General features: G+C 30.3%; 3 protein-coding genes across 5 annotated transcripts in view; 2 read left to right on the top strand and 1 right to left on the bottom strand.

Moving 5' to 3' along the window:
- The first annotated feature begins 1,197 nt into the window (after nt 1-1,197).
- LOC138181695 (bleomycin hydrolase) lies at nt 1,198-6,396 on the top strand. Of its 3 annotated transcripts, none has more exons than XM_069116762.1 (4): nt 1,198-1,394; nt 4,106-4,422; nt 4,507-5,334; nt 5,406-5,444. In XM_069116762.1, exons 1-4 carry the CDS (start codon nt 1,385-1,387, stop codon nt 5,427-5,429), a joined length of 1,179 nt encoding a protein of 392 aa, XP_068972863.1. In that variant the 5' UTR covers nt 1,198-1,384; the 3' UTR covers nt 5,430-5,444. The 3 variants fall into 3 exon arrangements, with proteins under 3 accessions (XP_068972863.1, XP_068972862.1, XP_068972861.1); XM_069116761.1 differs by lacking the exon at nt 5,406-5,444 and adding an exon at nt 5,530-6,396 and having other exon boundaries at nt 1,216-1,394; nt 4,109-4,422; XM_069116760.1 differs by lacking the exon at nt 5,406-5,444 and adding an exon at nt 5,530-6,396 and having other exon boundaries at nt 1,216-1,394.
- Nucleotides 6,397-6,432: 36 nt separating this feature from the next.
- On the bottom strand, nt 6,433-7,879 carry LOC138181699 (uncharacterized protein F58A4.6). Its single transcript, XM_069116767.1, has 3 exons — nt 7,166-7,879; nt 6,968-7,082; nt 6,433-6,842 (listed from the first exon to the last, which is right to left on the bottom strand). Exons 1-3 carry the CDS (start codon nt 7,540-7,542, stop codon nt 6,576-6,578), a joined length of 759 nt encoding a protein of 252 aa, XP_068972868.1. The 5' UTR covers nt 7,543-7,879; the 3' UTR covers nt 6,433-6,575.
- A 1,717-nt stretch (nt 7,880-9,596) lies between these two features.
- The window catches only part of slgA (proline dehydrogenase slgA), a 37,678-nt gene continuing 21,807 nt past the window's right edge, over nt 9,597-25,467 (top strand). Inside the window, exon 1 of the mRNA XM_069116751.1 lies at nt 9,597-10,154. Coding sequence (XP_068972852.1) covers nt 9,846-10,154 — 309 coding nt within the window. The 5' untranslated portion in view covers nt 9,597-9,845. The remainder of the gene's footprint in view (nt 10,155-25,467) is intronic.

Here is a 25,467-nt window from a genome sequence, read left to right as displayed (position 1 = left end):
TGTAATGAAAATTTGAAAAATACGTTTTGTAGATTTATGTCAGCTATGTATGTATATGGTGAAAATTTAATCGAAATCAATTGATGCAGAAACAAGCGACAGATATCGAAAGATATAAGAATCTTTAGATTTATTACATTTACAGGCTGAATATCGTAAAGCTGCGATTTTCATCATTTTTAACTATTTGCAGTCTATAGTAACGTTTAGTCTATAGTAACTGATTTCAATGAAATTTTACAAAACATACTTTTCAAAAGCTTAGATACAAAAGTTGTAAAAGGCGATACTTATTATTTTCTCCGCAATTTCGATAAATAGTAATTTTCTCCCAACTTTTTTACACATCATCTAGTAAACTAATGCTTCTAACTTCTCAAAACAGACTCAAGTCATTTGGTACAATATTAAAAAAGTTATTCTATTTTAAAGAGTGTACGGAAGCTTTTATGACTGACTGTATGTAACAAAAGTTATATCAGGGGTGAGTACATAGCTGGGTGATGAGTGGATGATGAATAACTAGTTAGAGAGATGTAGTAGATCTAATATCTATGAGTAGATCTTAATATCAGAGATCTACTCATTTTTGGTGCTACATATTCGAGACTTTTAAATTTCGCATAATATTTGTTGGAAACTTTTGAATCCATTGCAGTTACACCATCATGAGAACTTGTCTTTAATATAGTAGAATGAATTTAGCTTCGATAATTGTATCTAAAAACTAGAGATATCCCGTATAAACCGAGAGCGAAATTGACTGATTATATACGCAAATAGAAAACTTTATACCACTCAAATATTCATTAAGTCAGCCTATTAGGAGGAGGAAATGACTCAGAACTTAAGACTATTTATTATCGTACCAAATTAACAGATCGACCCTCTTAATATAATTTCTCGGTATCTTATCCTCGACAATTCACGTAGATTTTTTGTTTCTCGCCGCGCATATGCATTCTTTTCCTGGAAGGACGATGCAATACTTCCACTTCCATCTACTCAAGAAAACGAGACCCGATCGGCGAGGTGAGACTCACCCCTCATTGGACCAGCAGGATCAAGGAAAGGAACCAAGGGCTTGAGAAGGTGCAGGAGTCGAAAATCGAAAACGAGAACGAATTTCGTCAGATTATTTCTGTTGACTTTCGAGAGATAGTCCTGTTGTATTCTTGATGAACTAGTTTCTAAAGCAAAGTATAAGCTTTGATTAAAGTTTAGATTTATTAAAGTGTACACTTATAAAAGTCTTTTCAATTACCGCGCACTCCAGAGAACAGAACGGTTCAGCATTCCACGGGCACCAACCCACTCATCTTTTCCCTAAAACCACGTAACTTAACGTAACAGCAGTTACAGCAAGAAGAATTCATACATCACGATGGTTGCCTGTAAGTTACGTTTTTATTTACATTCATGTATTTAGTTTCCATCCTTCTTTTCAATACAATATTCGTGCAATACAATTATAGAAGAATTGAAGTTTTTATTGTAGTAAATATTAAATTCTGCTAAATTCTCTGTTTAGCCACTCCCCGCCCTTATTAACTCTTATTGTATTGATACTTGCTGTTAATAAAATATTTACTTTCTAAAAAAATTAATTAGCTCCAATTAGTTCACGGCAACGCCTTAATTATTCTACGAAACAATTAGTTATATATTTTTTTTAAATAAGTAGTTAAGTTCTTTGGAATGTTTGATATTTCAGAATTTCAGCTAAACTAAAAACATATGTATGTATTTACATAGAAATGTCTTCGCACAGATATTTCCTGTTAATTTAAGAATACTGCGTATTATATTTTATTTAAAAAAGAAGTAATATTACAATTATTTGGAAAATACTGAATATTATGAATTACGGCTGATTCAAATTTTTATGAATTGTTAATATTTATTAGTATTATGATAATATTAATTTTACAACTAATTCTAATATACATTTCTTTAGATATACTGTTTAACATATATATTTCTTTATTTTAATAAACTGTAGTTTAATCTAGATTAAAATTATATTAATTTAAATGAATTTTAATAAGATTGAATGGAAAGTATTGCTCATGAACAATTATGATCATAAGCATAATAGATTGATGTATTTATTCTTGTTCTTACAGCCTGGAAAAGACTTGAACTGCCACTCATTTCCATAGTTCTTTTAAAGTACTTGAATCTGAGATCTTACAGTTGTCTATATTTTTACCTTAAATATATGTATACATCTTATTTTATATCTAAACTAAATCTTAAATATATATGTCTTTATTTCTTTTAACCTATATACAATATCACATATACATTTTGCTCTATCAGGTCCTATGTTCTCCTTTTCTTTTTTCTAAAACTCTTAACCAAATTATTAATGTTTCATTTATCATGCCTTCTATTATGTCTTTCTTTCTTAATATGCCTGTCCTATAGCAGTCTTTTAATAGATGTTTGTTAAGGTGTCAAGGTTTGTTAATTTCTAAATTACTTAGAAATACATTTTCTTTTTCCCTTTTCCAACCAGTGTTGATATATCTGTACTTCCTATTACATTTGGATTTTTTAATTTTACTATATTGCACTTGGTCTTGCAATTCTTTGTCTCTTTCTGTTAGAATTTTAATTATATCTACTTCCTGCTGCCTTAGGTTTTTTTTACATCTAGCTGGCTGCAATCATTTCTTCATAAGTATTCTTCTCTTTCTCTGCTATCTTTTGTCTTTTCAATTTTTCTTTCTTTTTCTCCTAAGCATTTTTTAACCAACATGCTTGCATCTTTACCTTTTTTTATCTTTTCCAGTTTAATATAGTTTCTGCTCTGTCATTTTATTAAAAAACCTGGTATCGTCTATTAGTTGGCCTCTATTTTGCTCTATCAGTCCATTCTATCCATTTTCCACACACCCTTAGTTTCTGATATCCTAGTTTAGCTCCTCTGTCTTTTTTTCGCTATACCCTTGCAGATTCTAGTATTTTATATTTATACTTCAATATTTTGTTCATCCCCTCAGCTTCACATGCCAGCTATTGTTACTTTTTTTCTTTGAACACTTCCTATTTTTGCTTACATTACGTCACCATTTATAATCTCTTTAAAGAAACTTTCCATTTGTTGCTTTATTTTTTCCTTATTTAGAGTTAATCCTCTAATTATCATATTATCTTTCTTGTCTCTTCTGTCTTGCAATTCAATCGTTTTTCTCATTCTTTCCACTTCTGCATTCAGCTGGCTTTCTAAACTTCTTTTAACTTCCCTTAGCACCCTTCCTTCCACTTTTCCTATGTTCTATTCAATGATTTTATTATTATTGTGACCTTCTCTCTCCTTAGTTTGAGCCATCTTGTCTTCAAGATGTTTAATTCTATCCAACATCTCTTTCCTCTTATCCTCCCACCAAATTTCTTTCTCCATCATCTATTTTACATTTTTCTTACTCCATTGAAAAATTGTTTTGCCTTACTTCACCACTCAGGCCTTGAACTTTTTCAACAAAACCTGCTAGTGATCCTAATATTGCTGCATTGTCTCTGTTTCGATTTTTATTTCTTACAATTCCTTTGTTATTTTTATCTTCTGTGCTCTCCATTCCCTTCTCTGCTATCTCTTCTCCTCCTTTTTGTCTATGTACATTGTTTCGCCGACTCCCCACTTCTTTTGCAATTCTATTCAAGAAATCCTTTATTGTACCTTTTTTCTTGCCTGTTTTCGCAGCTTTATCATTTTTTATAGAGTGTCCATATTAAGCATATATAGTATTTTAGTATAAAAAAAATCAATAGTAGTTAACTTTCTTGACTTATAAACGATTCTAATTAATTAATTTTTCTTTTAATTTAATTATTTTCATCCTTATATCCTATTGCATATGATATTGTGCATATTATTACAATAATGTTATATTGATGACATTTAGATAAACATTGTATTATATTATTAAGTTTTAAATTCCATATAGATACATAAAATTTTAATAAATTTCTAAGAAACAATAATGTCCATCTGTAATTCATAAAATAATCATGCATGTATCATATAAAATGTTATAAATATTAAAGTTTTCATATAATATTTTTGAAGAAAGAGATTGAATGTTATTTTATTTTTAAGTAGCAGGTCTTTTGACGACAGAAGTTCTGGATCAACTACGTGCAAAATTCTATGAAGATAATCGTAACACTTTGGCACAAAATGTGTGTACAAGAACCAATCCCTTGGAAGCTTGCATTTCGCGAAAGGTTTTGCAAGAAACGCAGCATGTGTTTAGTCACAAGATTGCAATGGAAGGAAAACCTATAACTAATCAAAAAAATTCTGGCAGATGTTGGATATTTTCCACTTTAAATGTTATGAGGAGTGCCTTTATGAAGCAATATAATTTGGATGAGTTTGAATTCAGCCAAGCTTATTTGTTCTTCTGGGATAAGGTTAATATTATATACAAATAATATCTCACGGTATATATGACTTCTATTTTGTATTTATTAGGTAATATATTTTTCATTATACAGATCGAAAGGTGCAATTATTTCTTACATAATATTGTAAAAACTGCTAAACGAAATGAACCTGTAGAAGGTCGGTTAGTGTCATTCTTATTACATGATCCTATTTGTGATGGCGGACAATGGGATATGGTCGTTAATCTTATAAATAGACACGGTCTTGTTCCTAAAATCTGTTTCCCAGAATCATACAATTGCGAATCTAGTTCGCGCATGAATACTCTTTTGAAAAGTAAACTTAGAGAATATTCCAAAGTTTTAAGAGATTTAATATCTAATGGAGCAACAGATGAACAATTAGAAGCTCAGATTCTAGAACAAATGGTTGTAATCTATCGAATAATTGGTATTTGTTTAGGCATACCTTCAAAAACAATTACCTGGGAATATTATGACAAGTCGAAGAATTATAATTGTATTGGACCTATTACACCAGTAGAATTTTATGAGAAATATGTGAAACCCTACTACAATGTAGATGATAAAGTATGTTTAGTAACAGATCCTAGGCCATCTAATCCATATGGAAAGCTTTATACCATAGACTGTTTAGGAAATGTTTTGGGAGGAAGACCTACACTCTATAATAATCAACCACCTGAATTATTAATGAAATTATGCGCAGAAAGTATAAAACAAAATGAACCTGTATGGTTTGGATGCGATGTGAACAAACGATTAATAGCTAAACAAGGAATACAGGATTTGAGAGCGTATGACTTTGAATTAATGTTTGGAACTGATATCCAAGTTAATCTTACAAAAGCTGACAGATTACTTTATGGAGATTCTATGATGGTTCATGCAATGACACTTACAGCTGTTTCAATCGATGTAAGTTAGTAGCGATTTTTTAAAAATTAAAGAAAAATGACTGTGTAAAGAATATTTTTCTCATACTACAGTCCTCTTTCAAGATTACATATTAAAAATTTCTTAGTATCATTAAAAGCAAGAGAGATATGTACGTGTCTGTATTTGTATTATAAATTGTATAGTATAAATTGTTATAATTCTTTGCTTTTTCAGAATGAAGGTAAAATTAAACAGTTCCGAGTAGAGAATTCTTGGGGAGATGATCAAGGACAAAAAGGATATCTATTACTAACAGCCGACTGGTTTTCCGAATTTGTTTTTGAAGCAGTTATTGATAAAAAATTGGTACCTGCAGATGTTTTAGATGTATTTAAACAAGAACCCATTACCTTACCTGCATGGGATCCTATGGGTACACTTGCTCACTGATAATAATGTAAGCTAAAAACTATTTCAAGATAAAATATTTTAGTTAACAAAAGTGTATATATAACATAAAAAATTAAACATCAAATACAGTTTTGAGCGCATTGGTACAGCAAAGTACAATAAATTAAGACTTTAACACTTTTATAGTTCATTAACAACAATTAAGGAATAATTCTAGAAAGTTGAATTATGATATTTCGATTATTTAACGCCTATTCAGGTTTAAAATAATATATATTGCTATAATTAATAAAATATTAAGATTGTATATTTAACATAGTTCCTAAAATTTAAGATAATCACATGTATAATTTTGTTTCTAATTTATAGTTTGTGTTTACTTAAGAATAATTGCTTTTGTTTCTTTCTTTTTTTTTTTATTATATTTTAAATGTCACTTAAGTATATAAGTTATATGTAATTTAACTATACGAAGAAACCAAAAGAAGTTAGAAATTAAAAGATGTACTATTATATGTGTTCTACATATGCATATTTCATAAAGTATTGCTTCATTAAGTTTATTTAAAAAGCTTCGAAAATATCGTATTTGACTTCACATTTACATATTATACCTCTATTTTAAATGTTTTTTAAATTGAAAAGAAACTTAATAATTGTATGAAGATTAATAAAAATGTTGCAAATGTATATGTTTAGTCATTACTTTTGATTTAACAAAATATCTTTTAGTAACATTTATTTAATAATTACAAAAAATACATCTTTGGAAACAATATTTTACACACATTATTTATTTCTAAACATAAATATCAAATTTAATTAGCCTAATCTTAAACTATGTTTAGAAATTTTATATATCACTAATATTAAACAGTTCTATGCCATTCTTTTTGTATTTTATAACAATATTGAAGTTTTGCCCATACACCTTGACACATATTTTGCAAACGAATATCATTCCAACTTATAGAAAATTTGTAAATACACCTTATCATTCTTTTTGGTTTTTTTAATTGGCCTTGTTGAATTAAGCTTAAGGCAGTATATAGTTTACAACGAGCAATTAGAAAGGGATCTCTGAGACGAAGTGCTAGTTCAAATTGTTTCATGGAAATTTTTCCAGCCATCTCTGCCTGTATAGAAAAATACATTTAAACATAAATTATTCAAAGAAATAATTGCACAAAACAATTAAATGTAATATTTACTAGTTTTTAATATATAGTAGATACATATTAATAAAATATATAAAACCTACACATTGTTGAAATTCTTCTCCTAAAGCAGAAAACGCTCCACCCAAAGTAGACAACCAAGACATAGCATGATCAATTTCTCTTCTTTCCATTGTCATTTGTGTCATTCTCTCATTCCTAAAATTAGAGAACTGTATTGTATAGTTTTATAAAGCAATAATGAAAAAAGGCTTTAATTAACTGAGCAGTTAGAATCTTGCCATTTGTAATCTAAAAATTGTTTCCTTGGCATTTTCAATCTTATTAAAATCATTTCTAAATACACTCTGTTTGACAATCTGTATATTAAATATTGTAATAATTTTTTAAGTGCAGCTTTTCGATATGTTTGTGAATTTGCTAATGTTATAATATATGCTGATACAACATAGGCATTAAGTCCTTTTTTGTTTAGGCAAATTCTGTTTACTTGTATCCCATTACTTTCATTGACTTTGTTTATGTCAACATTTGTCTGACATGTACTTTTAGTTTCTCTTACTTTCTGCTCATATTTAATTACAGAATAAGGTGTAACAATAATGCTATCGAAAATTGTGCCACCTTTATGTACAATCAATTTTATAGAACTATCCATTTTTCTAATTCCGCAAAATAGACGCTTCTTTAAACATATGAGAATGTTGTTTCGTTGTATGTAGGGCCATTACAACATTACAGTATAAATAATACATATTAAGAATTTGTATCACATACACTGCATTGACCAACTTTTATAAATATTGGTGATAAACTTTATATCTGTAAAGTATTAATAACTGTATTCAACATGTAAAAAAATTATGCTACTTTATGTAAAAATCCTTCTGTCTTTAACATTTCAAAGATATATTATACGAAATATTTTCTACGTAAGGTTTTCAGTTGACAATTTGAGGTTAAAAGTTTAGTTCATCTTATATATATACGCGTGGTAAAGAAGAGAAAGTGGTGGGGATGATAACATTGAAATCATAATAAGTTAACATAATAAGTTATTTATCAAAATTAATAAGAAAGCGTTCCTTTAATTTTTTGAACTTAATATCTAACTTTTGAACTTACATGTAAACATTATAATATACATTGTATAATATTTTAGGTAAGATATAAATTACTACTTAAAATTAATCTCATATTAATTTTCAATACGATTAAATAATATTTTTAATAATATTTTCCTACTTTTGAGTAGGAATAATTATAGAAAAAATAATATTAGTTCTATTTTTAACTTTAGTAAAATTTAAACGTTTCCATTGATAAATAATGTGTCCGTTATGATAAACATTAAATGTTGGTTTTTTAGTTATTCACATATAGATTACATGATCTTTATATGCAATAGATTGTAATGTATGATTTTAGATAAAATTTAGATTACTAAATTTTATTTTGTTTAAAATGTAATTTAAATATACATCGTAGAATATAATGCAAAGAATGGCGATAAAACTAAAATAAAAAATATCATGTGGTATTTATGACAAAATGATTTAAGAAATTTATTACCTGAAGATTTTGATTATTACAACTACATATTTTGAACGAAGCATTCTTATTGGTCATTCAATATTATATATAATGTAGCAATATAACAACAAAGTACATGCAGTTAATAACATGAAATATAACTGAAACTTAAAATTATTATCAAAATAGTAAACTCTTATGTATTTTTTATAAATGAAAACATATTTCGATTAGTAATCATGTATGCATATTGTTACATAAATTGTAGTATATATGATCCATAAATTTTCTACAATAGATTTAAATTTGTAAATTTTGACTGAAATAAAAATATAGAATAATATTAATATTTAATAATTATGTTTCTTTTATTTCATATTATATATTTTTCCAATTTGTACCCAAAATTCTCAAATATATTTATTTAATAATTTATAATTCTAAACAATATTTTTATATGCATATTTTAACTATTCTAATGTATAATAATCAATTAAAAACATGTGAATATTATTGAAACATGTATATTTTTAAATTTGTGATTTATGAACGAAAAGGTCATTTACTAAATATCTGTTTGCTTTTAAGTATATTCTGCAAATAATCCATACTTTAAATCAACTAACTATTTACGTAACATGCGACTTTTAAGAGAGATTGATTATTGTGAATATTTTGACATAAATACAAGTGAAAGATCTATACAAGATATTATTTCATATATCATTGATAATTTAAATAAATGATCATTAAGATATGTGTCAGAATAAATGAAATAAAATAATGTTCGGCAGTTCGGGGTAATGTAAAGCACGTTTTGCGCCACTGTGCGCGTGGTACGACGGCGCAGTTATTGGCATTTCCCAAAATTTCGTCGACCAGTCACACCGAGCAATGCGAACACACCTCTCGTAGGAACCAATCAGAGTCTCAGCATCTATTGCTACTGTATAGTAATTGGGGCAACGTACAACAATTGAAATTCGTTGTGCCGGTTAATATAAGCAATAAATTGAAGAAGAATCTTAACAAAAAAATTCGTTTGCTTTTTAAAGTCGGTTTTCAACGGGTGTTTTGCATAGATAAGTTATAATAGGCGGTATCGTGGTAAGGTGAGCGCTTGACTCGTACGTCGCTGGATGCCTACGAGTACCCCACCTTGTGATTCGGCCTAAGCTTTGACGAGATACCTCTATTGGTATTGGGGTCTCCGACTCGATCGTGGCAGGTTGGATTTACCCCGTTTGTCACTGAGAAAAATCGCCTTGGTCAATCTACGTTCTCGAATCTTAACGTTCATTGCTACTGGTACTTTTTTCAGTGAGACTCTCATAGGGCGGAGGAGATCGCGCAGTTCACGGTTTTTTCTTTTCGCTAAATAGTGCGTCCTGATTGCTGACATTTCTTGCATTAGAGCTACGACGAGGTATGGCGTTTTTGAGAACGGTGCCGCGTTGCAGTGCCGGTAAAAAGCTAAGGAAGTGTTTACCACTTCCTGTCGGCCTCCTGGAGAACGTAACGAAGCCATCGGTGCAGTTAGTGCAGGTGTACGATCGCGAATATACCGGCACTACCGCTGACGTGAAGCCGGCTCCTCCGCGACAGATCGATCCTCTGGATTTGAAGTTTAACGATCCCGTCGCCTCTTTTAAGAGTAAAACCACGAAAGAATTGCTTCGTGCCTACATCGTTTATCAACTATGTACCATCGAATACATCGCCGAGAACAATATGAAGGTAAGTTCAAATCAGTCTCGATGACGTTACTTTGTATATTACGTGTTATTATAGATTTGTTATATACCTATAAATTATCCCTATGACGTACGAAATAGCATGACATGTGCTCTCACAACGTCTTCTCTCTCTCGCTCTTTTCCCTAGCCTGTCTTTTCTGTTTCAGCCACATTGTTAAGTCATTTGTTTGATTTCTTTTTTCTCAGATCCATTCATATATATATATATATATATATATATATATATATATATATATATATATGTAAATTCGAAAAAATATTCTTATGTATCAATCATCTACAATTCTAAAACTTTAGTTCTATAATGTGTATCTAACAATCATTTAATACATGGAGTATAACTAGAATACAATACACGTAATATATACGATACATACGTATGTATAAGTATAATAGATATCATGCGATATAAGAGTTGCTATTGGATATACATAAAATTTGAAGTATTTTATTGCCATTTTCATATAAAACAGCGATTCATTCATACATAAAATTCTATTAAAACGAAGAATTTTTTCTCATATCAAAGTCAGTTGTACGACGTTAATCACGTTAGTTGGATTTTTCAGATAAATAATTGGTGTTCTGTGCCTGTATATGAATTACATATATTTAAACCAATCAATGAAATTATAGCATAATTGTATATATATATATATATATATATATACACACACACACATAATATACAATAATATTTGTTCTTTAACAGAATTTTATAAAATTCCGTTTAATAGTATTTTACTCACAGACTAAGAATAAGGAATTTGTCGTGAAAAAATCATAGAAATAAGATTTAGGCATTGTTCTGTAACACCGAAAGGAAATCGTTTGTTACGCAATAGCGTTAGAGGATCGCAAAATTAATTAATTGTCGATTTTTCTGTGCAAAGTTTTTTCAATATTGAAGGAAGGTAGAGATTTTTGGAGATTTTCTATATTAAATATAAACCAGCAACCTTTTATCGATAGCGTCGGGATTCGTAGCCGATTTATACAACGACGTGGCATGGCGCGTTATTGATTTTAGTAATACTTAATAGTATATTGAATCGACCTAGCAATTTTGTCGCAAACTTATAGTGGTTGCCAATTACGTAACTAGGAAGGAATGACCAGAGGATCGTAAAAATCTCTACGATTTCATTGGCTAGCTCGAGTTGTTACTATTGTACTGTTTAATTCTTACGGAAATACTCTTCTACGGAAGGACTGTTTTTTAATTTCCTACGACGTGTCGTCATCTTTATGTAGTTCAATGAAATAATTTGTAGTTTTAAATTTGTTAAGCTTCATTCGTATCAATATTTTATTGATATGTATATAATATTTTTGGTACTACAAGAATGCTATAGTGCTTAATTTAATTTAATCTGATTTATTATTTAATTTCTCCTGTTTATATAAAGTTTCAAATGAAATATACAAGATTCGGTAGATTAATAATAATTATGGAAAATAATTAGGTATGGTGCTTAGTCTATCGTAGGAAGTGAATTTAGGTAAAATATATTCTAAGTAGGTATTTTTGGAGCAATATTATTGATATTATGGAACAATATTATTATTGATACTTGTAAATATTATTCTTTTAACTAAGTCAAGTGTTTTTCTACGTCAATTACTTAAAATTATTATTATGTAGAATAATTTAACAATATGTTGTACAAAATGTATTTATCTGCAATTATTTTATTTAAAGGATTTGTAGATATCTAATTCCTCATAATTACAATTCTTTTTTCTACGTACGCGTATATATATATTCTTACTATCATTCTTCTCATTATTTTAAATTATCTAAAACTATATGGCAAAGTAAAATTCGCAAATTGGAAGATCTAAAAGTTCGATCCGTTTGAATATATGGAAGCAATTTTAAGTAGATTTCCAAAATTCGCCAGTATTCGTTCCGAAGTTTGAAGCTAGTTTATGAAGATCGTATATTTGACAAGTGCAATGAACGAATCATTATAGTGGTCATAAGCTTACATAAAAGGTATTTATTTGCACAGACCCTTATTTTTCAATAAAGTGTCTTTTTTATTACGCTCTATATTAGTCTATATATATATCTCATTTTTATAGTATCAAATATTTTTACTCATATGAATGTACTATTAAATGATATAATAGCCATAGTAGCCATTTACGAGTAGTATTAGAACCTTATGAAGCGTATCTTAGGTATTGGTTTCGATTAAGATTTATAAATATACTTGCATATATTGAATTTGTTCTCATCATTAACTCGTGAGCACAGAGGTTTCTACCGTCTTGGTTTTATTTCTAACAACATCATTTATTGTTGCATTCATTAGATATGCATATGACTGCCGCGAATAAGAAAAATTAATTTGTTCACATTTAATTATATAATAATGTAGCTTTCGTCGAGTACTTAAATAGAAGAACGTGTATATACATACGTGGTTGGTGATTCACATCCTATCCTGAATGTATAAACCTTGCTACACCATATTGATTATTATTGATTTTTAAAGTGCGACATGACTCCGTAGTGTCTTCGTTTTAGACTGTTGGCAGACGGTGCCAAGAATCGTATTTTGCCGTGTAATACTTCGTGAAACATTTATTCTGATCGTATTCAGTTCTCAAATATTATAATAATATTATTTATAAATATATAATAATAAATGAAAATATGAATTAAAATCAAATATACTAATAAATAGAATTACACGATATAATAATAGATATTACACACATTTCAAATAAATATCTTATCTAAGAAATAATACCTATATATTTCAGAGTTAAAAGAGTTTTTATTTCTGTTATTTCGTGGAAATGCATAAATAATAAATGACCAATACTTTTATTTTATTAATTATATTAATTTTAATGGTTTCGTTTGGTTTGGTTATATTAATTTAATGGTTTAATATTAATTTTTAATATTTTATTAATTTTAATGGTTTCGTATATCGAAATAATTTTATCATAAGATCAAGAGATTCAGTGAAGAAATAATATTAGCGTATTTTGTCAAAAACGAGAGATACATGTATAGGGAATAATGTAGAGTCTTTTTAAATACGAAAAATTTAAAATTTATCGAAGATTTTCTTATTACAGTTCATATGTTACCTATCATTTCTTCAAATTAAAAATTTATTCGACACTCGTTCTTACGTTATTTCTTTTCTTCAAGCTTGATAGAAAAGTAAAACTGATTTTCGTAAGAAAAGATAAAAGTAAAAAAAATTCTAAAATCCTTCGGCTTTTTTTTTGTTTTTTGAAATTAAAACGTGGATATTTATTGCTTATAATTTAAAAAAAGTTTCAACGAACATTTAAATGCCTTATCGTTGATTATAGTGGAAACGTTCCCTTTATCTCTAAATTAACATAGTTATCATCGACTAATTACATGGACACTTGAAATTCTTGGTCGATATATGTACTATATATTTATCGGTTAGATAAAAGTTGTGTAAGTTGTGTAATCACATCCTATCTGTCTCGTAGACATTTTCAATCTTTTGGTTTAATTCTGGGAAATCCACGAATATAGACGTAAATTCGTGAAAGTGATTTAAATCCCTTGAAATTCTCGATCGTGATCTGCAATTATTTTCATCAAACTTTTATCAAATCCTTGAAGATTGAAAGAGTTAAAAAGAAATCAGTTTCATCATTGAGATTGTCACAACCCGACCACGTTTCTTTATTAGAATTTTTGTTCAGGCTATCGATCTTATCTCTATTTCGATTATTCGGTAAGGTACAAATTTGATAAATGACGTGATTATTCGGTACTCATTATTCATGCCATTCGGCTTATTTCAGACACGACAAATGATTCATATTTTGAAGAAATTTATTTTTTGTATAATAATGTATAAGATTTACCTCTTTACGATAAATCTTCCGCTTTTCAGATATTTTCTTATAGATAGCACTAATGCTGCATTTATGTTTATATGACATAATAATGTTTTTCTTCTTTCATATGTAATTGTTATTTTTGTCGTAATATGTATTTGTTTTATACGGATTAATTAATAAAACTGATAAAAGCGAAATACAAAAGATTTATTATATTCGTTGCAAGTTTTACAATATCACAATAGGACCTATTGATAAACGAGAATTCTTATAAATTAGAAGTTGTTGGAAATAGAACCTAGTAATTTCTAAAAATGCTCTTAACGTTTCAATATACCACGCTCCGAAGAAAACTGAATAGAAAGGATTATTATTAGCATACAGGCAAGGTGTAGTTTCATGGCATTAAATCACACGTGTCTTTCATATCATCGAAAATTAAAGGCGCGGGATCAAGTGGAGTTTAGTATGGTACTGTAATCTAGAAACACTGCGTCTTCTGATTCCTATCTTTCTTTCAGATTTCATTGAACGTTGTTCAAGAAATTTTATCGAAATGGCGACGCTTAATCACTTTCAGTCGACATTGAAAGTAAATATAATATTTTGAAAAGATATTTTTACTTTGAAATTAATGGATTCTTTTATATGTATATACATATTTTAATTGATTTAATAATTAAATTACCTATTATAACACTGTTCGACATTTGAAGCGTAAAAACATTTTAAATAATGTTAGAATTAATTTTTTATGAATTTTTATCTGGAACAAATAAAATGTTTCTTATTAGTATCGTATGGGTATGATAAAAATATTTGATTAAAAAAATTAATTAGATTTTGAATTTAAATAAGAATAAAATAAGAATGCGGCGTTAAAGAATAGAAGAAGAAGAAGCAGATGTTACATTCAGATCACCCAAGAAACCAGGTGTTGAGTTATTCATCTGTGAAGCTTATAGCACGATCGTAGAGAGGGTTACTTTTCAGTTGAAATCTTAAACCTTATTAGGCAGCATTTACAATTTTAGTTTATTTTCCATTCAATAGCCAACGACGTGTTATGAACTCGGTACCTCTAAAAGGTACTTTGAAACCATATTGTAACGATACGAGTTGCCATGGTTTCTAACTTGGAGAGGTATCACAACCTTTCCGGAAAACCGAACACCTCGCTTTAATTCTGCTACCACTCCACCCTTACCAGGAGGAGGTGCGTTAAGGACCTTTGAAAGAATGATTGCGATACTCAGGTCGCTGTCGATCGGAAAACTAATTTTTGACAACAGTCAATCAACGTGTGTCCTGAACAAACGAGGGAGCTCGGACTGTCCGAGTGGAACAGACATACATATCATAACATTCAATCAGTATAGACATATTCCAGTATTTTGTCAGCATAGATATTTTTTTCTAACATTCTATCAGCACAGACGTCATATACAAGCGACGTAAATGCATACATATACTGTACTCGTTTACATTTTTCATTGGCTTTCATTCAAGTACAACAAGTACCCCGTTACTATTCAATTTAAAAGGTGTACAAGTTCGGTTCTTATCCAAAACACTTACGCGAATATATCGCGACTGATGACTACAATAGTTATTCAGCGCATCACGTTCGCTACTAAGTCAGTAAATTAAAAACAGAATATACTAATTTATACCGTGTTTAGTTCGATTTAATTTTAATTCTGTAAGCTAAACTAATAAAGTTTCTTTTTTAACGCTGTTGGACCGAAAAATAAAATATACAATAATAGTACTAATTTATATTGTTACAAACAAATTTTTAATCGCTAAATTTAAATCATTAAGATATGGAGATATAAATAAACCAAAGCTGGAGACAGCTGAATTGCGCGCGAATCTGTTGAAACGAAATGTTAAATATAGTTCGGATTGCAAAGGGTTAGAAAGAATCATCGTCGACACCATTAATAGTTTGGCAGATATAGCAATTTGTTTAATCAATTAATCTGAAAATTACTCGACATTTGTCGCTTTTATTAACACTATCCTCTTCATTCGCTTTATCGATATTCCGGATTTCTAGTTTACAGATATTCTTTTCTAACTTAAAATATAAGTTAGAAAACTTTAACTTATTAATTTTAACCAATAATTTCGATAATAACTATAAATGTATAGTAGCAACTTGTATTATACACTTATATACAATGCAATCAGTAAAATTAAATCAACTACAATGGAATCGTAATACGCACTTGTACAATTATAATATACTTATCATACAATACAATTATGTATATGTATACATATATCGTACAATTATAATTAATATCATACAAGTTATTATAAAAAATAGTGAAGAACGTTCATAATACAACTAATTTTCCAAGATACCGCCAGTTTCTCAATATACAAAGTTACATAACAAATTCATTTATTATCGTAGCAATTCATTCATCTCCCACGTTGCGCTGTAAGTTTACGTCGCCATATTAGACGCATTTTAGCGGTGAAATGCTGAGTCAAAGCGGAGTGTGTCTCGCCTCGAGGGTGAGGCACTCGTCTGTCGTAGACTCGCTTCAGACAGTTGCCAGACGATAGAGCACTGTTTCGAAATCTTTCCATAAACATCGTGTCTACGGTCGCGTTGCACATACTACATACTGATCGAGTCGCGTGTTAGCCGCACGTTTGCATCGCTATGCGGCTGACATAAATGCGACGGATGCACAGAGGCGCGCGCGCATGCGCGTTCCCTGCGTCGCCCGAATAATCTTTCTTCTATTGGGCGTAATGCGAATTTTATTCTACAGTGGTTCACAAAAGTATTTGGACACATCGTAGAAAACTTTGGTGTATACAAGGTGTCTCACGCAACTGGGGGCAAGTTGCAGCTCTGAAACGGTAGAAGATATTAGGCAAAGCTAAACGGTTTCGAACGATGTATGATCCAATATGGGTGCCCATGCCGCAAGTAGCGACGTATTTTGAATATTTAAAAATTACCTCAATTTTTTAAAATGGAACTACCAATTTTTTCTAATACATCAATCGATAGATCTTTTATATTTTCTATACAAAAGTATTAGGGCACTTAGAGTGAAAATCGATTAATTCGAAAGATATTTGTACTTGTCCTATTGTACGTGAAAGGAAAGTATCGTATAAGAAAAGACAACGTAGTACTTTTATGTTTATTCCTCGTGTTTTATGCACTCGATTCGGTGAAATTAAAATTGAAATACCTTTTAAAATAAGCATTTTCAACCGATATATAAATTTTATCGATATAATCACGATAATCGAGACCTATCATAGTAATTACAGTGTTAATAAAATTTCGAAATGTTTCGTATCACATACGTAATATATTCATAAAAGATTTATACAAGTGTTCGAACACTTTCGCAAGGTATATTCGCGAGTGCAACTGTTTGAGTATTTATGTTGCTTTTTGGAATAATCATTTTATGAAACGATGATTTTGGTTTTGTAGTTGGTATTTTATGTATTAAAAAGGTATTGTATTTGTATTTCATGTATTGAAGGTGGATCAAGTTATCAAGTTATCAAGTTATTATCTGATCAAGTTCATCTTGTACACTTGATTCGATTTCATTTTCAGAATACTTAACCTCTATTAATACATATGGTTAATAAAATTCAATAGACATATAAAATTCTGGAACGTTAAATACAAATTTTATAAGAAATTGCATACAAATTTTATAACAATGAATCAAATATAAATTTTATAAGTGTTGAAAATGACAACGTGAGTTCGTGCTCGCCATCCATATGCAGATGCGTTAGTTATAAGAAATAGTAACTAGAAAATAATCCTAGTTACAATCGATAGATTTAATCGATAGGCTTAAGATGCTGTTTTGTTTTTATCCCTAGTTTTATTCCTAAGCGCGTGCAATAAAGGTTTTTTTTGGCTCAGAACGGTGTGATAGATTTATCCATTCGATAAAATAATAACTATCGTGATCCTACCTCTGAGTATAGAAATAACAACAATTAGAAATTGTATACAAATTTTATAATACCATATAAATATAATACAATTCCATGTTATAACATTTTATTATATATCCTATTGGTAATAAAATTCAATATCTATTCGAAACTCTGGAACGTACGGAAATATCCGTCAATTAGAAATTTCCTCAGAAGGTACATTTTCTTTTATTTATTGGGTATCGTTAAATATATGAATATTTAAATCGTATTTATATGCATTTTATCTCTACTACTAATTCGTATTTTTATGCTAATTTGGTACAGTTACCTTAGTGCTGTTAATTAATAAGCAATTAGTTGGCTATTAGTTAGTTAACAAATTAGTACTTAGAGTGAGAAAATATTATTTTAGCAATTCGAGATGAAATAAAGAGGAGCTACTAGTACATTTATAAAGTGTAATCTTCTCGTTACTTCTTCGTACTTAGATGGCTTTATTTTATTTCCAGTTATTTGATTTGTTTCCATACTTTATTTGATTTGTTAATAATTTCATAATTTCACGTTTAGGAACCTTACTTACGACACCCTATAGATACACCCGAATGCAAGTGAATGAAAGGGAGAAAGGGGACCAATGTTCCTCATTCGATTCGACTGTAATGACACAGTGATAAGTAGTCTCAAGGCCGATTAGTTCGTCCGAAGTTTACAACGCATTTACAACGGGATACCTTTGTGCAAGAGGAATCATGAATTACGATTCTCATGCAAAGAAGTCATTACCAGTAGAGTTTACCTCATTAGTAATCTAGAGAAATCAATCGGACACGTGGATGGAATTATCCGATCGACATTTCCTTCTTCCTTAAATTTTCCATTAACTTTTCGATGTATGCCAAACTACCTTAAGGAGTATCATAACACGCGTTTTAGATTATTTTTGCTATCTTTCTTTACAAAGAGTCTACATACATCTATGATTTCTTTTGTTCGTGTTTCAGTAACATTCACACGTCCTTTAAATCCTTAATTGATATCATAGAGAAAAGAGTTAAATTAGGTTTGAATTAGAAGGTTTAAAGGTGTTTAAAAATGTAAAAAATTTGGAAATTTGAAAACTTGGTCGCTTGAATCGTGGATATTGATTTGCTGATGCAAAAGAATTTGTAGCTTCATAATATATAATTATGAAAAGAAAAGAACTTATAAACTTAAGCTATATTTGAGATTATTTTCGTGCTTATGGATATCTTTAATATTACTTAGGTAATAGTGGTACGATACTTATCACGACAGAGCGTGATATTTACATAGTGTATCATTTTAGAGACTGTCTTTCTTTTTTATATTGGATGAACATATTACATAAGATTGACTTCTATTGATTCAGGTTAGAATGGTTCTACGACATGTGTCTACTTATACGTATCAGATCAAGATTCTTATCATTTTCATTAATAAGATTTACTATGTACTAATAAGTGTACAAGTGTATAGATTGTTGCATAATCATGGGATAGAAGCCAGATTTTTTGGCGATGAGCAGAAATTTGATACACAATATGAACTTTATTATATTATTATAATAACTATATTATAAGGACAGTAGTATTCACAGTAGCAAACTTTTTTTTAAATTATGAACATTTGTTAGAGCTCCTGTAAAACACGTATGTCTATTGCTTTAATATTTGCTTTTATCTTAATAAAATGACACGTGTGTTACTTTATTTTTTACTCAAACTAAATGATGTTTGTTACCAAAAAGAGATTAAGCAAGAAGTTGATGTTACCTAAATAAAAAAATATCCTTTGTTTATCGTTATTCGTTGATGTTATATCATTTCGATAGGCGATTGTCATTATTATTATTATTATAATATTATGTATACTGTTATGTTACATATATATAATCTTAGTAGCATATTTCAGTACAATTTTTATTACTGAGAGATAATACATATCGTCGTCGAATTACTAAGAATGGCGATTAGCTACTGTTGATTACATTAGTAATACATACCTGTATTCGTAAGAGCTTACGCTTTGAAGCAAAAATTGAGCATACTTACAAACAAAACCTTGGAAACTACTTACTACGAAGAGATTATTAGGCATATTGACTAAAGATAAACAGCGTGTCGACTAAACTAACAATTCTGTCCTACAATAGAACGGTTGCAAAGTTTATAGACTGTTTAAATATTATTTTCTTAAGAGAGAGTACTTGAGCAGGTAGTATACCGAAATTTTATCGGCAATTTTGTTAGACGTACGATATAATGAGCTATCGTAAATTAAATCGTTACCAAAAGCAAGCACACGTAATACTATTTGCAATAATATTGACTCCTTCGAAGCGATTGTAACACAAATTGTGAATATTTCCCTAGCAACGGATTCTCCATAAGAATAAAAAGAAAGAAATAAGAATAACGACAAATCACGTTACTGGCGTGATTTCGATTTCTGCTTGCACCCGAATCGACGCAACACTCCGGTAAATCAAATCTTAAAGATGTTCGACAACGAAGCTTTGAACGGCAATAAATGACTTTGAACGACCTTGGAACGTCAACTTGAATCATCAAATATATTATATATGTTCATATATAATATATATGTAATATATATGTAAACAAAGCTCGTCTCGAAATCTCGGAACCACGTCCATCTGGAGACGATTCATGAACATCATAAAACCCGCCCTCTTCAAATAGTTTGATTTGAAACATCTTTTGAAACGAGCTATAGCTTCAAATGTGGCATCCTCTATACAGATTTCAATTTTTATATATTTATATATTACAAATAATATTGTCAATAGTATTATTATTATTAGAACATTTTTTATAGATGATAATTCAAGTTGAACGATTAAAAATAGTATACGCGAAATTAAATTTTCGTAATTTTCGAGCTTTGTAAAAACGATAAAAAATTGGGTTATTATTTTACAGATAGAAAATCACGTTGAAAAAGATATAGAAAAAAATGTTCCATAGATCGTTTTTCATAATGTTTGTTGCGTAGTGATATGAATCGTTTAAATATGTTTCCAAGGAAAAAGTACAATTGTGAAATACGTATTGCGATAGAAATGTATGTATACGTATATGTACGTATGTACATATCAATTATTCGAAAAATAAGAATTATTTGTTTTATACGTGTGACTCATCCTGCAGAAACCTTTGTGAATAATTTTGCATACGTATGCTTGTATATTATCTTATAATTTTTCTCAAGTGCTTAAATGCTTGTTACCTTGCACAAAATGAATTAACACAATATTTAATTTGCTGTATCACGAGTGTCTTCAAATACGAATATGAAATGAAATGACTGATGAATGAATATGAAAATACGAAATCAAATATTCAGTCGATTACTTATTTATCAATCTGTGTAGGGAAATCTCTCTTATCGTAGCTCCTATAAAACGGACAATGCATCAAATGTATCACGATAGAAAACTGTCGTGATTAATGACGAACATTAAACTTGATATCTATCATGGAATGTTTAATCAACAATAGCGTAGTAAGTCAGAAAGAGATTAAGTAGAATATTCTATTTTATGTATCATAATATAAAAGGAGAAATAGTAATCAAAGAAAGATACAAATAATGTTAATAAAAATATTTAGAACTTTATGGCAGTTATTATTTTTATTTAGAAGTTACATTACAATAAAAATCGTTCTATATAAAATTCATAATAAAATACACAATAAATCCACTTTTTATAAAGTCTGCTAATAATACTTTATTAATTAACACTGTACTACTTGCCATTCGTTTCGATATTACTCTACAAAATGACGGTACACCCTATCACGAGAGAAAATTTCAAAGAGAACCTACGATTGAAACATTTGGAGCAAACCATTTAAACTTAATAATCTTCGTAGCAGACTGCAGAGTATGCGACTATATTTGTCAATTGCGAATATGCGTGATAGCGTTACAATGTACCAAAGTACTTACGTTATGTGATTAACTCCATCCTTCAACGAAAACGCGAGCGCACGATAACGAAGTTATATCAAACACATGCTACATAGTGCGTTTGCATGCACTTTAACAGCAAACATTATCGATGATCAATTCATGAAACAGTTCTCTGTATTTCGCGTTGAGTGTCAACTTCTTTGAAAAAATATAATAGACATCGTTGCTGATAAATATTATTTTAGTAAATCAATTCAAGAACTATCAACAACAACAAATCGATTCATAGAGCTACTCTTGGCTTGGGTACACTGTCTTGCTTGAAAAATAAAAGAAGTTTCTTCTTGTACATGGTATTCTAGGGATGATCCATATACCAGTTATGGTAATAGTTCTGAATCCTGTATTAGGAAGGATGAGCGTATTAAACCACAAACTAGGCTCACTTCCGCTTCGATCAAGGCCTGATGAGAGAGTGTTCTCTTTGAAATGTGAAACTGTAACTGTTCGGAGCGGCTACCTGGCCTTTTCGTAACTTTGGGTGTTAGAAAGAGGAAGCGAAGACAGTCGAAGATGCCATAAATTAATCCCTCTTTCATACTGTATCGTGGATTAGCGGGTTCTAGCGGTTTTGCGACTGCAACTTTTAAAATACCGCGCCATTCTTTAGCTTTTTATTTATTTAACGACTTAACGAGAATATTATCGATGGTTGATTACAGCCTTTCGTACTTTGTATCGATACCACTCTATTATAGTTATACAGGGTGGTTGGTAACTGGTGGTACAAGCGGAAAGGGGGTGAAATATAGAATAAAAAATTTTTTTTTTAATTTTTCCATCGAGACAACGATCTACAGTGGGATCCGTTATAACGAGGCGTGATAAAGTGCAGGCGTACCGAGCGGAAATTCAAAGTCGATTTTCTCGAAAACAAAGCCTCAAAGGAAAAATTTTTATTCTATATTTTCGACTTCTTTTTTCGCGTAGAATCACCCTCTTTCCGCTTGTACCACCAGTTACCAACCACCCTGTATAATATAATCATATACCTATAATTTCGGATTTGGAAAATGTGGGAAATTTAAAAAGAAGAAGTAGAATTAGTCGACTTGATAGATAGGATACATAGACGAAATAAGTTTATTTAAGGATCGTAGAAATACGACAAGCCTATAGCGAGTAACATTAATTAAAGACTTGTGTTCGAGCGTTTCAACGACATCTGAAATCAAAGTTGGTTCGTTCGTCTAGTCGTATCGAAAACGATTATCTGTGAGGGCTACACCCGAGATTCTTATTTTAATTCGTATCATGAAATGGAAGCTGCCATCTAAGCTGTGGATTCGTGGAACGGTTTGAATTACCGTAAATTGATGGGGTCGTTCCGAGAATGCATGTCATGGATCTGAATGAAACGATGTGATATGCACGTTTTTTTCTCTTATAATTAACACGAAGTTTGTCGCTATATCTTTCTGGATAAAACGGAGAATTTGTTCAGCAAATGCTGTATAGTATTTTGTACCTTTCGATACTGTGTTTCGATCTTTAATCGATAGATGATAGATAAAGAAATAGAAATTTGTTAAACTGTTAGAATGGCGATCCCTTTGATCTTTGTACTTTCGTTGCTTGATAAATTCACTCGATCAGTCATTACCCTATTGTTCCTTTTGGTAATATGTCGAAATCTCTGTTCGAAATCCCATTCGTAGATCGGAAATTTCACATCTGATATCACATTCTCTGTTCGTCGAGTCTTTTGATTGCCATTCGATCGGAATATCTTCGTCGACAACTTCTTCTGTTCAATATCCTGTTCGTTATAGCTCTTGATTGCAATATTCCAATACATTCCCGTTCACGAGTATTGGAACACTTACAAAATGTAAGGTCGATTTTAGAAAGGATTAAAAAATTATTGAGATACGTAAGAATTGTTATTTTATATTTATGCATATTATTCATATACATACGCGATGTTGTGATAAAAATGTCATCTTTGTGAATAAAAATGTCCAATTTCTTCTTCTTTATATCCAGCGTGTCCCTCTTTCGTCGCTTTAAATCGATTTGCTTCGACAAATCACGCTGGTCTTGTTACGTTCGTGTCAAATAATTTCCGCATTTGGAGATCGTATCCTCGGCTTGGAACCTTCGAAACAATCGCGGAACAAGAATGCCGAAGAACCGCGTAATGTGTAATTTCCTCTATCCCTGTTACTCCTTTCTTTCTTATTTTTGCGAATAAAATGTTAAGAGCTGCACGGGTTCGGTCGAGGAAGAGCCGTTGTACGAGGAAACTCGTGGAGATCGGCTACTGAAATCCTAATCAAGTTTACTACAGTACATGGACAATCATATATACTTAAACTTAAAAATCAATGAAAAAGTTCATGGGGTATTGGTGTCAAATCTTTTTTAATTTTTATTTGCCTGCCGGTATTAATCACGCGTCGATGTCGGTTCAATAATCAACTTTCTGATGCTCTCGGCGTTACCGCGTCTAATTCTTTGGTTACCAGTCTAAATAACAACATTAGATCGTACGAACAATTTAGCCGGGGTAAACCGATATTATCCCGGCTACGTAACCGTCCTCTTCGTCTTCGTAGCAGTCTCAGGTTCAACACGCTCAATGTGCTTCGAATTGCTTAAATCTACGAGCTTCAAAATTTCCAGATCTTTTATCCTTGGAACTTTCGAATTTTCATTTTACAGATTCTCCAGTCTCTTACTTTACTTTTGAAATCTTTGAATTTTTCAAGAGCGTTAGAATGCTTTTTCCACGCCGTATTAAATCAAAATCATGTAAAAATAGAAATGACCGTAACGTTATGAAATCACGTAGGAAATTCATAATTCCATATATGTAATCATCGAATTTATGAAGTGTGCCACTTGAGAAACGTCCCTCGTCTTGGTACTCCGAGTGACTGGATATTGTGTACTTATCAGTAAGTATATATAACGTTGGTAAACTCTAATAATCTTGATAAAACTTTCTTATCGGTGTTACATAAACAAAACATTAACTCATATGTTTTGCTGCTCGTTTTATGTTAGGTATTCCTAATCCCAATCATAGTATCTGAATTGTTGATAATTAAAGTATTGAAAATTAATATGGTTTCTGAAAAGCTATCGTTCACTGTCAAGTATAAGAATAAAACGATATATTAAAACGATACGTATATATTCTATAGAAAGTATTTATTAAATAGTTATTTTCATATTATGAAATAACACAGGGGGCCAGTAGCTGATACGTAATTATTTGCAATGAGAGATTTGAAACAATTGCGATCGAAGGAAATAACGTGGAATGGAGTATTTTCTGGTCTATTCATCGACTGGGAAATTCCTCTCCGATGTTTGATTCCTACGATTTCAGCGGTGAATTATCCCGTGAAACCTAGCGAGATCAGATCGATGTGGAAACGCCATCGCAATTACGTTCAACCCTTTTTGTTTGCATCACAACCATTCACTGTCTTATTCTCAGTCCGTGAGTAATTACATCTCTTGTTATTCGG

Source organism: Bombus flavifrons, chromosome 7 (genome assembly GCF_040668555.2).
Source record: "Bombus flavifrons isolate JBK064 chromosome 7, iyBomFlav1_principal, whole genome shotgun sequence".
In the NCBI taxonomy this organism is placed as follows: Eukaryota; Metazoa; Arthropoda; class Insecta; order Hymenoptera; family Apidae; genus Bombus; species Bombus flavifrons.
The sequence above is the reverse complement of the archived record's forward strand: the minus strand, read 5'-3'. Positions and strand labels throughout refer to the sequence as shown.

Coding starts and splice junctions, on each gene's coding strand:
- LOC138181695 (XM_069116760.1), top strand. Junction 4,423..4,506: donor ATTTGTTCTTCTGGGATAAG/GTTAATATTATA, acceptor TTCATTATACAG/ATCGAAAGGTGCAATTATTT. Junction 5,335..5,529: donor TTACAGCTGTTTCAATCGAT/GTAAGTTAGTAG, acceptor TTGCTTTTTCAG/AATGAAGGTAAAATTAAACA.
- LOC138181699 (XM_069116767.1), bottom strand. CDS start 7,542: ATGGATAGTTCTATAAAATTGATTGTACATAAAGGTGGCACAATTTTC. Junction 7,083..7,165: donor CAATTTTTAGATTACAAATG/GCAAGATTCTAA, acceptor CTCTAATTTTAG/GAATGAGAGAATGACACAAA. Junction 6,843..6,967: donor GAGAAGAATTTCAACAATGT/GTAGGTTTTATA, acceptor TTTTCTATACAG/GCAGAGATGGCTGGAAAAAT.